Consider the following 19,402-nt stretch of genomic DNA (forward strand, 5'->3'; position numbering starts at 1 on the left):
GGATTACAGAGTCTTAATCATAATCCTCAGTAACCAAGACACTTATAGACTTAAAGGGACAATTTCAAATTTCAGTTTGCCGTAGTATAGATGGATAGGCCACCATTTGGCAATCATTTACTGTGTCTTCTTAAAGCAGGAAGAAGATGTTCAATGTATCCTATCAAGGAAAGTGATGTTTCAAACCACTCCAAAGTGGAATTTTATGTAGCAACCTATTAGTACATAGGTCAGTTTCCACACAGAACAATTGTGAAAAAAATTCTGATTCATATTGTGACTAGGTTTTTTGCAACCAATATTTTATTCAGTTGACCCTAGATGTCTTGCATTGTTTATGAGGCTAGTGTGATGGTGTGTGCTAAAAAAGAATACTATTACTTTGTTTGTCCTGGCGCTTGGTAATTTTCTACTTAATAAGTGCATTGCAAATTTGTCACACATGTTATTTCTTGCAACCAAACTGTGTGTTTGCTTTTTAAAGTTAAACTTGTTTGTGTTCAACAGGAATGGCAGCAGCATGTGAAATCTGGAATACCCACCATTAAATGCCATAGTCAGTTACACACCACAGGACCAAGCCGGCTATATCCGCGGAGCAGCTGTAGCAGTAGTGAACTCTCTCTCTCAAGTGCCTGCAGTGAATACTCCAGCGGCTCCTCCTGCACATGGAACGATGGGAAAACGTGCAGCAAATTGGTAGAATCAGTTTTCCTTTATGTCGAGTATAGCAGGCAATCCCTTTTGCTAAATGTGCTTCATCTGTAGCGCAACCTAAAAAGAGATCTGTGATTGTCGTTCATATTTTCAAGAGTGATCTAAATTGCCATGCAAGCCTCAAATTCTGCTATGCGAAGTGCATTGTAGCATGCATGGACTGTAAAATTGCAGATTATGTAATCCAAATTCTTAGCAAAAGTGTGGATTTGATTCATGTACACTGTGTATTATAATATGCACATCTTCCTTCATGAGCATAGTAAGTTAATATTGGAAGATTTTGTCTCAAGACAGTCTTACTTTTCAACTTGCACATGACCTTCATTTGGAAATTCCCTTTGCCAAATTTCACCGTTTTGCCCAATAGCATATTATGCAAAAGTCTTGAACATGTTTCTCACCAAAACCTTTATATGATTGTGCCTGTCCCTAGAAGGGAGTGTAAGGACATGTTTACATTAGGCGGTGATTGTGATCTAAAATGCTTCATAGTGCCAAGGATTTATCAAGTAACGTGTCAGTGAGGAACATACTCCAGAAAAATGAATACGTAAATAATGCAGGTTTAAAGACTTTTCTGAAACGCAAGGTGTTGGGCAATTTCCTGATTTCTATTGTCAAAGCTTTTCAGGGGTGAGGGGGTGCAGATCTAATAAATACAAAGGGGTTAATCACATGATAATATAGTAGGTCCATCTATGTACTGGCTGACCTTCTTATTGAAGTGTGAAGTGCTAATTATAACTCTTATGTTGACAACGCTTGGCTTTACTATATTTTGGGTTTTGTATCAAAAATGCTACTGCTGGAGAGGATGTTCCTTCATGTAAAGTAGACGAGCATGGCAGATGCACAAAGTCCCCCCAAAAATTCCCATTCAGATTACAATCAGAAAATAGTGTTTCTTTGAGGGTGAATTACGGCAGTCCACACGGGTAGTCAGTACCAGAACCCTAGTCAACGACTTGTATTAGAAGTATAGAAAAAAGTATACACCGATATTCCATGTACACTCACTACACTGCGGCTAAAGATGGGTTAGACCTAAAATGTATGTTCTCATTCACTTTTTCCATATTACATTTTTTATTGGAGAACATATTTAGCTACTTGAAAAAGGACAACATTGCATAGAAATAATAAGCATCAATACTAAACAGCTATTTTCTAATCCTACCCATCTGTTGAGTCTCTGTTCCCTTTAGACAGAAAATTCCTTATTGTTTATGTATTTTGCGTACTTGTGCGATTTATTGGAAATTAATAAGACATGTAAATGTAGAATATGCAAAGCTAGCACTGTAGCTCTCAAACAAGAGTATTAGATTAGAACTCTAAAATGTTGTTGCCTTTGCAAATCCTGGCGAAGGTGGTGTTTTACTATAATATCTGCATTTTAGAATTACAATTTAGAATTATCCACATTAGAACATCATTAAAATAAAAAAAAAGTCCTTTGTATTTTAGATAAACTAGAAAGGAAGCTTTGCACATATGCAACTAATACTATATTCAAAAAGTGCATTGAAATGGTACTTTTGTAAACAGTTTGTGTGCTCATTTTCGCCCAAACCACAATAATTCCATGCACAACATGTTGTAGGGCAAAATACATTTCTTCACGTTGTAGGATGTGATGTACAGTGATGCACAATACTCATTGCACTCCCTAACTAGAATACGTTACTCCTATTAGTGACACAGTGATGGTGGAAGGTATTGTGAGTCATTGCAGTTGTAGCTCATAGTTGATACTGAATGGTGGTAGTGTGCTATTTTCACTTACTAAAGCATTTTCTTTTTATAGCAATCATCTGTGAGCTGGGATAAAAGATTAAACCTTCCCTCATCTGTCCCAAGTAACCTCTCCAATCCTGCAGCAGAACTACCTCCAACTCGGATCAAAGAGTGCCACATCTTCGAAGGGCTGAAGAAGTTGCAGAAAAGAAAAGGGCTACTGGAGCCCCACTCGCTCATGTCGAAATGGGGCTACAAAGATTGCATGGACTCCAACGAAGGCATTTACTCACCCGGAACAAAATGCAGTAGCCACACAGACTCATCTGCTTGCAATAAGCTAAAGGAAAGGAGTGATGTTTGTGCCCGGCACACAAAAACATTTGCCTATGATTCTGATTCACACGACGACGCAGACGACGAGTCGTCGAATTTAGCACTTCTGCACAGAGGACCAAACACAGACTGTAGAATACACTGCAAAAAACTAAGCCACAGTATTTCTGATAGTCTATTTGGGTGGGAGCCTAATGGGAAGCATTTACTGGAAAGAGGTTCTTTCTTTAATTCAAAGGATCGACCTGAGAAACTGACTAGTTTTGCTAATGACTATCAGGAGGAGGTGAACTCATGCACAAGGACACGATTGCCACTGATGCAGCTTGAGCAAAGCCTTGCAAAGTTGGACTTTAATCTGCAACTTTCAGACACTGATGACAATGAAGTCTTAGATGAATTGCACATAGAAAGTAGTGATGAGAAAAGCCCCTCAGATGAACCATTAAGTCCCTTCACTGGAAACCATGCACCGAACACTGACATAGCTGCAGGGAAGGAAATATCTCAATTTGCATCTTCTAGTGCAGAGGGAAATCAAGGACACTCTCCCTCAGATATGAATCCAAAGACATGTAATTTCGCCAAGCAACAAAAGGTCATAAAAAAGACTTCCTCTGAAGAGTGCATTACAGTAATATTTGATGCGGAGGATGGCGAACCCATTGAATTCTGTTCTCATCAAACCGGGGTTGTCACCGTTACTACAAATGAAATTTCATTAAGCCAGCAGCAACCTGGCCCTGATGTTCAGTATGCAGAACCTTTACCTCATATAGTCACTAGGTTGCAGAACGACTCTGAATCAATAAGTTATGCTGTTTTAGACACCCATGAAGGGGAAATTGAAAACAATTGTCATAAGGGAACAAGGGGACGCAGCATTGCTTTTGTTTCCACTACAGTTTCTGAAACTGTGAGCCCTGTAAGGCCACTGCCACCAAGTCCCCAACAACAACCGTTAACGCCTGCTTACAGTATTTCCTGCAAAACGTCTCAATCAATCTCCTTTGTGCCAGCAGGAAGTCAGTACACCCAGAACCACTCAAAACTACCCAGCAAAGGAATATGTGTACCTCCTCAGACACTTAAATTAACTGATAAAGCAGTAACAAATACTACTTCCTCAGCCATGTCTCCAGTGTCAGAAAAATTACCGTCATCGCCTCCAGTAAAGTTGTCACGTTTCTTAAAAGCACCCAGTTCACCTTCTAATGTTGACTCAAAAAGTGAACTGGACAACTCAAACTGCTTAGCAAACCTTTCTCCTGTATTTAAAATTCCAAGCCAGACCAGTTGGACAAAAGATCAAAACAGCAACGTTGCAAACGCCCTGTTACATGCCCACTCAGTGGTACAGCCCACTGAGTTTGGAGAACCTCCAACAAGTGATAAACATGTTGAGGTGGTCCAACAAGAGGCTTGTGTGCAATCACCTCCACCTCCTCCCCCTTGCCGATCAGTTTCACTGTTGATAAAATCACATCAAGTACATACTTCACCTATACCCATGAAGACAGTTCTTAACATTCCATGTGAGGTGGGGAAGACTGCACCTAAATTAGCAAATTTGAAAGGATCCCCAACTCAGGTCACTTTCTCAAATGACAAGTCACCAAAAACGTTACCAGAGGCTGTGAAACCTGAATCAGTTCACGTGAACACCAAAAACCCTGCACCTGCAAAATGTATGTTTCAGCAGCATCAAAGGTCACAAAGTGTATGTCAAACTCCGTCAAAGGTTTTTGTATCAAAAACCCCTACAAGGACCTGTCATCAACCCATTCGCTCTAACAGTCAGGATACATCATACTCAGGGTTAAGGACTAGCAACAGTAATCCAGCAACTTCTATCTCATCAGAAGTGCATTCCCCACAAATTGCAATCCCTTGTAAAAAAGGAAAGGCAAGTGACAGTGGAGTACCTCAGCAGGACAAATTTCAGTGCAGTGTTCCTGCATCTGCACACAGTTGCTCACCAAGGACTAGTGGATCTTCCCAATCTCAGGTCAATAATCCCCAATTACCTTCGTCATCGTCTTGCAACTCTGAGATGAATGCTCTTCAAAATTATCATTGCAAAGCCATGAAGACTCGACTTCCATTGGGTATGAAAGTTCTTGTAAAGTCACCACAACTGATCAGAAAAAGTTGTACTGTTCCGGGCAAGCAAGAAAAGGATACCATAAATGCAGCATCAAAGGGGGGTGCTACATCAGGTAAGTCAAAATCTCAGATTTCCACATTTGCAGCTGGTGATGCATGTGAATCTGCCGAACCAGAAACTGTTGAAACAGAGGTTTATACTGCAGGTAGCATTAACATTGTGGACACAGCACAGCCTGCATCATCTCCTCTGTTGGAAAACAGTGGTTGTCTGGCAGAGGCAGGAGAAGGGATCGAAAACTATATAGTGAGGAGATCAAATTCTTCAAATACCAGGCCATACCTAAAACCCGTTCTCGGTATGAATGGAGCAAAAGCTCGTAGTCAAAGTTTTAGTGTCAATGTAGCAGAGAAGTCACCCACATCTGTATGTGAAGCTTCTGGGAAAATGCGTACCCACATAATCACTAACACTGCCGACAGGGGAAATTCCTTATCCCGGCAAAACTCAGTTGTTGAAGCAGCTGCAACAAGGGTGACATCAGAATGCTTAACCCCGACTTCAAAGGTACAAGAGACTTCATATTCGAGGCAGGGGTCTCATGTGAGCATCAGCAGTTCAGGAAGCCAACAAGGCAGCCCAAGCAAATTGCCTTGCAGAACTCCTCCAAAACCGGATTTGTTGCACAGCTTCACCAAATGTGAAGGACTGAGATCTCCTAGTCGGATAGATGCACAGAACATATCTGACATTGGCAAACTATGTCATCATGATTTGAAACCTTCACAAGTGGAAACGGGAAAAATACAGAAAAAGTTGAATTCAGTATCATCTCCTCCAATTTGCTCCTCTATGTATAAAGTCCAAAATACAGACAAGATACAGAGTCCAACAACACATGATGCAAAAATGATGCAGAGGGAAGTGGTCTTAGCACAATCCGCAAAGCATAACAATGCTGAAGGTGTGGCCATCACTCAGCCAACAATTGAAGAAAAAGTTATGTTGGGCATCCAAGAGAATGTACAAAAAGGGCAGGTACAAGTGAAATCTCCTCTCACAGATCATAAACAGAAAACAGTTCCCTCCATTGCTAGCTGGTTTGGGTTCCGAAGAAGTAAGCTTCCATCTCTCAGTGGCAAAAAACCAGATGCTGCTAAGGCAAAAGTTGAAAAAAAGGACACAAAATCTGGAATGGGGGTTGGAAATAAGCAAACGAAAGTAGAGAAAAAGAAAGACAAAAATAAATCTGAGCTGCACTGTGAAGTTGAAAATAAAGCCAATAAGAAAGCGGAGGGCAGTGATACGGAAAGGGTTCTGAAAATGAACATCAGCAAGCGGACTTCCCAAGACATGTCAGGTCCAATGAGATGTGAGCAAAGTACAGACACCATCACTACAACCTGCTCAGCAAAAGATATTTTCATGAAGGAACTTCTAAACAGGTAACTATGGAAATACTTGAAATTAATTTCCTTCTTACAGATGTGAATCAGTAAAATGTGTTTTAGGGGACAAGGTATTGCTTTTATGCTCCAAAATATTAGCATCTAATTGGTAAACTTGACGTATTAGACCTCGTTAAGAGTGCCTCAGTATTTTAGGAGGTAATACTACACCCAGTAAATGCCGACACCATGCTGCCGAATTTACCTGGTTCAGTATAACCCACTTATTTGTGCTCTGCAGCTTGACATGACAAATAGCGTGTGGAATCTGAGTTTGCGCACATAATTAAGTTATGCTGTAGCTCTTTCCAGCCATTGTTTTATCAGGCTACTTTCGCTAGGTCTTTCCTTAAAAAAGCAAAAGTGTGGTAATTAACACTCAGAATTAGACTGCAAATGGGATTAACACATCACTGAAAATGAAGGCCACTATATCCTCCTGGTGGTACTGTATATAGAGTTATTGAAATCTGAGGCGAAGATGAAGCACTTTATGAAGTGGAACGTAAAAGAACACAGTAGCACCTCTTTTACATCATTGGAACACTTTATAAAGAAAGTGCAGGTTATGGGTGAATACACTATAAGAAAAAGTATTCAAATGAAAGTGGATTCTTTAAAAAAAATATATTTTTGGCTCTCATTCTCAGTGGTATGCATTTATTAAATTGAACTACTCTTTTTTAGAGTCATACTTCATGTATAATGAGTAATACAATGTAGGTGACTCCATAAGTCAAAGTCATGCAGTTGTCTACAGTGTAAAAGTTTCTGCTTTTTGATTGGGTGTGGTTCCATTGATTAATCCAATGTGAGCTAGCTGGTAATTGTTAACCTTTGTGGGATGTTTTCGGTTGATTTCAAATATCGTGTGTGTTTTTCTTTAACTAAGTCAATAGTAAGTACTAGGTTTGAGGAATGCATACTTCTGCAACACGAGATTTCATCCTGTATTAAAATAAATGACTAAAGACACAGAATGAGTGTCTGTGGCAGATGGATTGTGTTTCTGCATTAGCTAAAGATAGCAAAGATGTGCTTAAAAAAATCATAGAACCAGTCTTACCGTAAGGCAGCTGTTATTTTCTTTTCTATTGTACTGCGTGTTTTTTAAAAACTCTACACATAGATATCCATGTATGGAAAGTACTATTTGGGTGAAGATCATTAACTAGCCTGTTCATCATGGTTAACCTGCTAAACTTCGCAGTTTTGCTTATGTTAAAGGTATTTCATATTTACCTATGACACTTTTTGAACGGTTGACCTTGAGCCACAATCAGTGAGGTGTGCAATGAATAGGACTATTGACAGACACTATGTTAGTATATTGCTACTCTAGCTGATAAAAAATGGTGACTTCTGATCGTAGCCTCTATTTGGTCCCTGCTGTGAAACCCATTGCTAGGATGTCAAAACAGAGCAGAGCCTATTTGGGCTTTGCTTCTGGGGCAAATGGCCAGATGATGGTAGGGGTGCGTGGGTTACAACTGACATAATTTTGAAACAAGTAAGAGCAGAAGCCTGACTTTATGCAACTCCCCATGTTTACATTCTCCTGCTGTAGTTTTCTGGTCAATGTCTCACTTATGGGAGAGGCACCCTTTGATGCCTACGCAAAAAATATGATCTCCTTTGATTCAAAATGACCCATTGCTTCTGCTATTTCATAGCCTGATTTCCTACCACCATTTTGGTGGATAAGTCTGCTGTTGTGGGGAGCTCAGGCGACTAACATAGCCTTAAGCGTGCACAGGGAAAAATATAATTCTATGTATATCCATTTTCCCATTCCCAGTCTAGAAGACCCAGATAGGTCCTAGTGTACACTTTTCCAGCTGACCCCCTCGCTATCCAGATAGAGAAATATATCATTATATGTGTAAGACTGGAGTAATCCACAACCCAAAATTGCAAGTGACAGATTTGATCAAGGCTAGTTAGAAGCATTTATCACTCAAAGGTCCGGAGACAGAAAGATACCAAGAGGTTACTTTAAGCATTAAAGGACTAGGGAAGTGAAGTGCTTGAAGAAGGGCAATGTAATTTATCAGCGGAATCGCTTTCTACCTGCAGAGTTGATAAGAAAGCAGCTCAGCAGACAGAAAGTGGATCAAATAATGTTTCCTACAGGAGTGTGTCGAAGGGCAGCTCCCAGGGCTCCTCTCTTCCCGGCAACTCTATCAGCACTCAAGGAAACCACAAGAAAAACAGCAAAACGAAAGATGATATGGAAATACAGAATGAGACCATGGTAAGTTATTTAGTGCACTAAAGCATTGTTTAAGTGTTGGCATGTTCTGAAGCTGGTTATGAATTATTCACGTAGTGGGTGGGGCAAGTCTCTAATTGTTGCCAACTAATGTTTCTTGGATTTTTTTTGTTTGTAGAAAACTCTGTTGGCATACATATATATACATATGTTTTCCACCACTCCATTAAAAACACAATTAAACATTGAACTTCCTTGTGTTAAACTGTTTCCCCACTGCATCACTGGCAAATGTCCTAGTGTATTTTTTTGTCGGTAATGTAAACTTATTTCTTGCTAGGTCGGTTTTACTGATTTCCAAACTGAGGTCTTAGAAAGGAGAAAACTATCTTACCATCCGAGAATGCTGAATCGTGTCATCCTAAAATGCTTATTGCGCTATATTTTTAATTGGTGCCTAATATAGCAATTGTTTCTGGGAAGGAAACGGCCAAATACTCTATTTTTCAGGAAAACACTGTCATAGCAATCCCACCGTTGCATCTAACTGAAGTTAATCACGCATTTTTAAAGACGAAAGCTGCAAACATTCCTGAATATTTTATTTATCCATGTTTCTATGTCCAAAAATCTATATATGACATAAATGTACATAAATCCACAATTAAACCGCAGGACCAAGTAAACAAACTTACACTCGGTATCTGGCCGATTTTCTTCTTCTTTGTAATTAACACATTTTCCACATATATCGCACAGAATAGACTCGACAAATGTAGTCCTCCTGTATGCTTTTAGGAAAAGTTATAACAAAATGAGCCTTACATGTATCAAACATCCCCATCATACTAATATATTTTGTAACCGAAAATATTTATTTTCAGATTACAAATAATGTATATGTCAAAGGTTTATGAACGATGAGAAAAATAATCTCGACATTTTTAAATATATAATTTAACTCTAATAGATGGATATTAACTGATTCTTCAAGCCAAAAGTTTGTAAACTTCTCAAATTTTGGATAAGGTTTGTTTTATTTTTTTCTTGTAGAACACTAAAAGCAAAAGATCACTTAAAGTTCTTCCAAAGCCCTACTGAAAAACAATGTTTTCAGGACTTTTTTGTCCTTGCACGTTCTTTGTTCTCATTTCATTTTTGCAAACGTAGATGTCCCCTGCATTATGAAGCCACTCATTATGAGTGTATGCGGGGTGACCTTGTTGTTTCCTTGGGAGGAAAGAGAGAGAATGAAAGTCTGGAAATGTGCAATATGCAGGAAATTCAATCCAGCTGATCTAGAACGTTGATATCGCAGCCGAGCCCCTTATCAGGGACACTCCATTTAACTACGCGCCGTTTAATATGGTTGTGACAGCTCGGGGTGTATCTTTCCTGCACAGAATAGAGAGAAACAGACTGCGCATTGCTGCAGTCACTGTATTACCATTTTCATTATTTTATACCGCATTCACTTATTGCGCTTTTGGCCTGCGCACAAAGTCCTTATAAATTTAAATTTAAAAACGGCTAAGGTTTCGCACTCTATCATCAAGAAACGCATAATTGTGGTGTATATGATTGTACATGAATATATTTTTGTATGCATTTCCACAAAGGTCTGTCACTGTTGAGTTAGAATTGTATTCATAAGTAAATTTGCTGCTCAAAAAACTTTGTAGGCATTTCCCTTTTATCTCTACCCATGTAGTTGTAGCTTCATACTTATCTTCAGAAATGTATTCATAGCATTCACATTGCATTTAGATGACATCCATAAGCAGTACCTACTAACGAGAGCACATGATCAACACATTTAACATAACCACGCGAATTTACCGTTTGGGATGAGCACAAATTGTAAAGTATTTTACAATGTGTTACTTTTAAATTGTAAGACAGTAAAATGAAAAAACAGAGATGATGATGAGTTCTGAAAGTGTTATTTTAAAGAATTATAATTTCGATGCCTAACATAATTTTTTTTAAAACATTTATATTACTCATCGATTGTCATTTTATATTGGTTCGAATCTCAAATCAAACTCTTACTTTCACACATATATAAATGATCGAATTTTCGTTTTTTCATATGTGTTTCTTGTAATTGTTTAAATTACAATTTCTCATTTTACTTTATCTCTTTAAGACACTTCAAGGATTACCCTGTAGTACACTGGTCAGGGTAATTTAACTGTACAAAAAGAGAGGTTATTCCATAGGAATGTTTGCAATGGCAAATTGAATTAGTTAACTAAATATCTATTACTACACATGCACAAATAATTATAGAAAAGTTTAGTAAGTTGGGTAACGTGAGGAAGTCCAGCCTCTGACAACACTGCAAAACACAATTTAAAGGGTGGATGTAGAATGTCAAGTGTATATTAAAGAAAACAATATTTTTCTCATTTAATAATCCGGCTGGCCACGTCAACATATGCATCTGAAATTAAGTTATCCAATACATTGTCAGACAGACCTTTTACTGTGCCTGAAGTAGTCTATCTTTTTTATTTGTCTTTTTGTTCCATGCAGACCAATACGATCACAGACATCATTTGCAATGACCAAGAAGATACCTTTGCAGACTCTGGATGCCAGAACCACATCATAGGTATAATTGTCTTTGCAACTTGAGCAACATTACACTTGTTTTTCTTAGAAAAATATTGTCCTTGATTGTATTTAGCCACATCTTTTGCAGTAGAAACAATACAAACCATGAAAACTTGGGGAGGATTTGCATTACTTTTTTAATTTAAGAATGTGCACATGGAAGTTGGGCACAGGGTCATGCCACGGGCCAAGCCCTGCTTTCAACACCTGCTGCACATGAGAAAAGAAGGGGCACAGTGCGTTATGTTCACATGGGAACTACGCACATAGGCCTGGCCCAGCTCAGCCTTTACAGGGCACAGACAGAGATCATGTGCAGTGGGATTAGGTAGAGACCTGGCCATACACTGTACTCAACCCCTGCAGTGCATAGCCAAATCACTGAATAAACTTTAGTTATGGTTATGTCTACACATAAGACATTTGTTTATAAAACAATCCGTTAGAAAACACACTTAAAGTATGCTATGCTTACCACTAAAACATAAAAAAGATTAGCATTTTTTCTGCAAACAATAACGCATGCTCCTGTCAAGCACTTCTCATGACCTCACAAGACATCATTGATGACTTCTCACATGGTATCATTGATGACATCACTGACTCAACTGACATCATTGATGACATTAATAATGACCTCCCACATGATATCATAATTTTTGTTGCTACGGTTAGCTTTACCAAATTTATGATGTTATATGACTTAGACATGCTGTCTGGCTTGAGTTGTATATAGATGTATCTAGTTTATCCACTTGAATATGATCTCTAGCTGTATGTATGACTGTATTTAGCCTCCTATGAACATTTTTAAGAAAACTACATCAAAAACTCCCCTTCAGTGTGTTACGTATGTCCTAAAGCTGTCACTAATGATTGTTTCCAGCTTGTCTAATCAATCTGCAAAGTAGTTGGCTCATTCCGCTCTTATTTTATGTATGAGCGCCAGGACATTTAGGTGAAAGTGATCTTCAGTGGTGCTGTGATTCTGTAGCAAAATCATTCCTGCCCTAAAATTACAACCCTCAATACAAGAGCATGAAGAATAGCAACTGTTTAATTCCCCCCCCCAAACAAATGCCTAGTGAAATTACCAAAAGTGGTGTAAACTATACATAATAGTATTAACTATATACTAAGAAGCTGCTGTCATCCAAACCAGCAACCGCCAATCCCAAAACACGGTGACCAAGCAGAACAGACCCAGGCTTCATCTTCTATAACAATTCTGGTCTGTGGGTACTAAGGGCCCAAAGTGTTGTAACTTCTTTTATTTGCATCAACACAATATGGTAAATGATCGAGAACTGATTGATGCAAGAATCTGCAAAACCCTAGTAAACAAAAGTGAATAGCTTTGAAGCCAAGGTTGCTAAAACTGGGTCACTTTTTGAGAAGTCAGTCTTGAAATCCCAAGATTGTCTATGAGTTGCAATATGAAGCTGTCCAGGCTCATTTTGTTAAGCTGGTGTTGTTTTCATTTATGTTTGATGAATACAAGCTTTTGCAATTGGTTTAATCTTCAGGTAGTTTAGGGCATCTTGGCTTAGACGGCGGTGAGGTTGTCTTTTTGTTTGGTTTTGTCAGAGCTAGATGTGACCTTTGTGTGATGCTAAATATCATCCATGCACTATTGGATTCTAATGTCTTTATCAGACTTGGGCTGTATACATATGGTGAAGATCACTGGTATTGTTATAGCCTCAAGAGATCCCAAGGTTTATGGGCCTAAGAAGTTGTTTTGAACTAGCTGTACTTTCTTAAGGCATCATTTAAACAATTGTAGGATGATGCCATCAAAGTCCTTTCAGTTGATTAGGGTATTATATAAGACTTTGGGGGTCATTCCAAGCAGACACTGAAAATCTTAATGGGGCCCTGTTAGGGGGCCCCTGCACTGCCCATGCCAGTGGCATGGGCAGTGCAGGGGCCCCCAGGGGCCCCACGACACCCGTTCCCGCCAGCCTCTTCCTGGCGGTGTAAACCGCCAGGAACAGGCTGGCGGGAAGGGGGTCGGTATCCCCATGGCGGCGCTGCTGGCAGCGCCGCCATGGAGGATTCCTTTGGCCAGGGGAAAACCGGCGGTAAACCGCCGGTTTCCCTTTTCTGACCGCGGCTTTACCGCCGCGGTCAGAATTGGCCAGGAAGCACCGCCAGCCTGTTAGCGGTGCTTCCGTGGTCGTTGGCCCTGGCGGTCAATGACCGCCAGGGTCAGAATGACCCCCTTTGTGACTGATGGTGTTGACGGTTGTGGCGAGGTAAAGCAGACAGAGATGTCCTAGGGTTCCTCACATTATGGAGGACATCATCAATCACTTATGATGATGATTTCTGTGTTGCAATGTGTCATGATGCTGATCAGCTAAACCACCAGAAGAGATTAGGCTTTGTTCTTGTCATATAGGTTAGAATTCACATTTGTGAAGATCATTCCCAGGAATAGATGGTGTATGATTTGTTGGTAGTTCACAGACTCCCCCTAGGGTACAATTTTGGCTTTCCTGATGTGTCACAGATCTGATCAGTCTTCGAAGCATGTGAGGAATTGCTTGCTTGGGAATGGATGGGAAAGAGCAAGGCCTTGACATTGATTTTCTAGTACTAGAAAAACCTATGGAGGACCACAGCATTCACGCCTAGACTATCCTCTGGTACTTTTAAGAGAGTGAAATGAATATAAATGTCAAATGCCACATAAATCTCCAGGAGGAAGAAAAGTCTAGAGTCTCTTTTTTTAAGATGCAAAGAGCATAGTCACCCCTTTGTAACATTGAAGTTCCGCATCCTCACTGAAATCTAATTGCAAGTCTCGTAGAAAGCATTTTAGCTCTAAATTGTTTGAGCCGACTTGTGACACAGCTTTCTAGGACCTTAGAGAGTGACTGTAATTTCTGCACAATGTGGAAGAAAAGACTTCATGATCTGCTTCTGTTTTTTTTCATCAGTGGATAGATTTCACCTATCTTTAGGCATTCCAGGTCAGCATGAAGGACATTGTAATCAAGTGCAGAGAGAGAATTTTTGTAAGAACTATATTTTCTCTCATCAATAGTTCAGCAAAAGCTTTCAAGTCAAAAATTAAGAAATCCTGCATAATAAATAGGCACATCTATTACACCAGTATTGTGGTTCTTTTATTGCAGTCCTTGGGAATTTATGCTTCACTTAGTGCTCCAAAAACTATATTGTTCAAGATCTATCTAAAACTACTAGTTTTGTTCTTGCACCAATTAACTACATTTATTTTATGAGCTCCTTTCCAACTGCAAATTTAGTGTTCCTCAGATTTAATATAAAGCCACATTTGGGCTGACCTGTTACACTAGTCCTTTCTATTCCTGCCCCCCAAAAATCTAAGATTATTTCAATTGTAAAAGCTGAATAATTTAAACTGCTTAAGGCAACTTTTTGTCTGAGAATCTTTTCACACAATGGTGTTTAGCTCTGTTTAACTGACATAAGTGATATAGATTGTGACACTTGACTGTGTTGCCGAGGCAGGATGTGATACTTTACTGCCTTGAATGAGCCCCCATAGAAAGAAGTTACACAAAGAACGTTTTTTATTTTCCAGCATTGCCAATACTCCCATCACAGGTGGCTTAGCGAGGATTCATCTGGGGATTGGAACCTCTTTGAATTTTCCCCCAAACTGTAATGGTCTATTGCCCAGAAAAAGCACTCCACTCAAATGGAATAGTGAAAAAACATAAGCCAGTGCCAGAATCTATTTGGGCAAAAATCCACTTCCTGTAGTGTTTTTGTGATACATTGGAGTCATAGGGGATTGGCATGATAGTTAAGGAGAAGTTAGAGGTACACCCCATGCAAATACTCTTTGATGGTCCTGCTAAGAACATAATAGTGCACTTACTTAGAACACAGAAGAAGGACTTCACAACTCAGTGCCCCTGCTGGTCACGTCTCTTTTCAGAAAGAGTGGAAGGGCATCACCAACAGCAGTAACCTTTGCAACCTTTGTAGAAAGGGTCACTCTGTGTCTAGATTTGGCATGATAGTTAAGGAGAAGTTCATTTGAAAGAGGTACACCCCATGCAAATACTCTCTGACGGTCCTGCTAAGAACATAATAGTGCACTTACTTAGAACACAGAAGAAGGACTTCACAACTCAGTGCCCCTGCTGGTCACGTCTCTTTTCAAAAAGAGTGGATGGGCATCACCAACAGCAGTAATCTTTGCAACCTTTGTATAATGGGTCACTCTATGTCTAGATTTGTCTTTATAGTATTCTGATGCACTGATTCATTTACTGCTATGTTTAACTGACGTCCTAGCCAACTTGTGGAGTATTGTAATCTGTTAACATCAAATAATATGAGAATTTAGGTAAATATGATATTTTTCCAAATTTGTTTTAGATGAATACAATCTGCGGATTTTAAATATTTCAAATGTCAAATGAAGGCATTTCAAAATACTTACAGGATAGTGTCAGTAAATTGCTATTATGCATGTAGAATGTTGTTTAACAATCAACAGACTCAATCCCCTACAAAAGAAAGCTTAATCATCAGTTTGTAATAATTGGATCTTCACAAGCATGGCATGAAAGCGTACGTTATCAGTTTTGTGTCTGTTTCTAAAGAATATAATGATCTGAACGGGAACAGAAGGATTAATGGCGCTACGTTTGCTGAGTAAAAGGAAATCTGATGTAAATACTACATTACAGAAAATAATGATTATGGCTGGAAAATAATGTTTTGCAATGCAATGTTTTTGGTTTGCATTGTTGCATTCACAATTATTTTAGGGCAATTATTACTCTTTGTTATCCTACAGTATTTAAAGGATTTTTTATTAAAGTAATATCAGGGCAAGTAACCTTTATAAAGAAATATAAATAGCATTTAAAGAAATTTCTGCACATCTCCCTTGCAGTTTGACGTGTCAGCTCTGCAAAAACCGGTTGCAGAATGATTTCTTATCTGTGTAAATGAACTAGCTTTTTGTCTGTACTTCTGTAGTGTTCACACATTTTCATTTAATTTGCTTTACAAAAGAGGCTTAATAAAATAATTTTAAAGGGTTAATGTCCTCAGAGGAAGCAAACAACTTGTATAAAGCCATTCTTGGGACTTTTGCTTTTTACATTTTCTTTTATTCTAAATACAAACCAATATAGTATAAGGTGAGGAATTCTACGTATATCTGAACACGAGGTTGACTTTTACTTTTAACTAGATGCACTGTTATTTAAAGAGGTGCATAAATGGATAAGGCCTTTTGCATTTTTTCTGTTTTTTACTTCTTAACCTCCACTCTGATGGTGTGCTATCTGCAGGTTTGCTGAGAGCAATTGATATTGGTAAGCTTATCAGCTAAATAACCTAGGATGACGGTCATGAGAACTTTGTAGATGATGCAGCAAGCCTTGACGATGGTGCAGAGTGACAAGTGGAGCCAGTGGAATCCCTTCATTGTTGGGGAGATGTGGTCATATTTTTTCCTGCCATTGGCGTTACATGTAGTATGTCTTTAGGTGAGGCCATTGGGGAGTCTAAAAGGCTGTAAAGCATTGCCACAATCCAGAAGTGAGACAATGAGGGCTTGAAAGACTGTACTGAACTGGCTTTCTGGGAGGAATGGTTTCACTTATTTCAGACGAGAGATGTTACCAGACTGACTTGGTTTTCTTGAGGTAGTGTGTTCCTTGAAGGTGATGCCAATGTCCCTGGTGAATTCAAGGGATGTGGCATTGGATAAAGGGTGGGTTTTACAATCCATCCATATTCATGTTTATGAACCAGGATTAGACCAGCTGTTGCTAGTTATTCTTGGAACATAGTATTCTGTCTTGCGTTAAGATTCGGGTAGGTGCAGGACATCCATATCTGGATGATGTGCAGGCAGTGTTTGAGGCATTGGATACCTTGAGTGGAGGAGACCTTCAAGTGGAGTTGTGTATCATCTACATATTGGTGAAATTTGGCGCTCTTGTCACTGAGTAGCCAAATGGCTCAGAGTACAGGTTGATGGTGACAATATGAGATGTGGGGACACCCAAAGTGAATGAGTTGGTGTTGGTTGTCAAGATGTGTGTCAGGAAGAAACATTGGGCCTTTTGAAAAACTTTCCTAAATGTATTAATTGTGATTCTGGTGCAAACATTCACTTGAGAGAGTAAGGATTACTACTGTTCTTGTAAGTAGAGCATAACTGTACAAATAAAGCATATATATGTAAGTTTGAAAAGATGTTCACTCTTGGCTTCCCGGATAATTGACTCACAGCATCATGTATGCAGTTTGTTCTCCATTGATTCATGTGTGACATCTTTATTCTGTACTATGCAAATCACTTAGTACCTAGGTCATGGGTTGTTACACTGCAAACTTTGGCAAACTTAAAATGTAGGCTAATATCTAAGCAAGGCTTTGTGACCCATCATGATACAAATAGTAGCGTTATTCAACTTTTGCATGCCCCAAAATTTAATGCCAAGTTAGACTAATAGGACAATAACCAGTGAAAACCTCCTAAGGTTCAGTTCAAATCCAGATCGACTGAAGTCATGCAAAGTAGAGTGACCGCCTTTGCCAGAAATGCTAACGACAAATGAAAACAGACCCTTACAATGGGCACAATGAAAACTGTGATTTTTCCACTCGCAATATATATGTAATTTCTGCAAATTGCTAAATTAAGCTTGAGCAGAGCGATGGGAGCATACAGATTTGTATTAGAATGTAGAGATTTTTATTTGCTCCCCCAGTGATGTTCCAGCCTTTATTTCATCCTGCATTGAAAAATACACACCCACCCATAACTTGAGATCTATGCACTTCAATCTCCTCATCATTCCCTCATTCAATAAAAAGAAACTTGGCGGTTCCAGATTCTCTGTACTTGCCCCCACCACTCGTATCTCGAACAACCTCCCACCCGCTATCAGGTCCGCCCCCTGCAACTTTACATTCAGGAAACTCTTAAAGACATGGCTATTTAGACTAGCATATGATTGAACGGTATGTTGTGTGCAATGCATCTGTTACCCTAGTGCCACGAAACCACCCGGTGAATGTGCGCTTCTCCAGTAAGAGTAACATAACATAACAGGATGTGCCTCAAGTGCAAACCTCACACAAGGCAATACTTGCACCCTAGTGCAGTTTTAAATAATTTCTACCATTGCACTAAAATGACCATTTTGCAGAAGTGCAGCTGCTGACATTATCTGCTTGCACGGCATAGTAATTATGTGCTGCAGAATATTTGGTTGTTCATGCAGACTTTGCATAGCATTGCATTCTGCTAAGCTTGGCAAATCCGGGCCTCCCGATGTAATTGAAGAGTTCCTAAAGTAATGTTTGTTTTGTGTATTTTCTCTAGAGCTCAGATATAGGAATGTTACTTACCCTTATCTTAAAAAATGGTTGTACCATACCTAAAAGTGATTGCATAGAAAAGGTTACGGATTGGAACAAGTGTCAGAACAGGTCTTAAAAACGTAATTAATGTTTAAGTTGATGGCCATCGTATCTTTATCAATAGGTGGCATGATGTTCCTAGTCAAGTTTTAAATATTATCAATAATCAGCAATACAGCACATTTACCACACTGGAAATGAAAAATCTTGATGCATTTTTGGGCCGCAGCACATAAAGTGTGCACAATGAGCACTAAGTTAAGGCACAGTCTGTGCCATAGTTTTGACTGGCGGTTGTCTAAGTAGTTGAAGAGTTAATCATCCACCTTAGGCAGAATTAATTAGCTACTTGCCACTGGAGCTTTCAAAGCATGCTGCATTTAACTTTAAATGGTACAGCATTTGTTTAAATATCTAAAGAAAACAGAATACAACACAATAGCATACACACAACAATGTAAAAACCCAAAACACGAGGACACATCACAACAAAAAAGTTTAAAAAAAAGAACATAACATAACAAGTGCAGTACACTGCAGCAAAATAACATTGCAGTAACGCAGCACTGATACACAGCAGCAGAAGAACAGCAGGACACATCACCACCACAAGAAAGGTCCACACAACAGAAATGCACAAACGTTTTCACACGTTAGCACCTACAGATTCCTATTTTGATAATACATCGCTAAAAATGTCTGGAGCAAATATTAAATGAATATACCACCAAGGACATGAAATACTGCCAGTTAAAAATGTTTTGTGATCCGGCCTATTATATCACTCAAGTTGCCCATATTCACTTTGATTTGTTTGAGAACACCAAATCT

At 39.1% G+C, this 19,402-nt stretch overlaps 1 protein-coding gene across 3 annotated transcripts in view; it reads left to right on the forward strand.

Moving 5' to 3' along the window:
- Positions 1-19,402, forward strand: part of NCKAP5 (NCK associated protein 5) — a 671,283-nt gene that overhangs the window by 566,943 nt on the left and 84,938 nt on the right. For all 3 annotated transcript variants that reach the window (XR_011201523.1, XM_069224677.1, XM_069224678.1), the window contains exons 10-13: positions 508-699; positions 2,528-6,345; positions 8,425-8,602; positions 11,099-11,177. Coding sequence is in view for 2 of the 3 variants with exons in the window: in XM_069224677.1 (XP_069080778.1) it covers positions 508-699; positions 2,528-6,345; positions 8,425-8,602; positions 11,099-11,177 (4,267 nt within the window). In the remaining variant the exon portion in view is untranslated. The remainder of the gene's footprint in view (positions 1-507; positions 700-2,527; positions 6,346-8,424; positions 8,603-11,098; positions 11,178-19,402) is intronic.

The sequence above is a fragment of the Pleurodeles waltl genome, chromosome 3_1 (genome assembly GCF_031143425.1).
Source record: "Pleurodeles waltl isolate 20211129_DDA chromosome 3_1, aPleWal1.hap1.20221129, whole genome shotgun sequence".
Lineage (NCBI taxonomy): Eukaryota > Metazoa > Chordata > Amphibia > Caudata > Salamandridae > Pleurodeles > Pleurodeles waltl.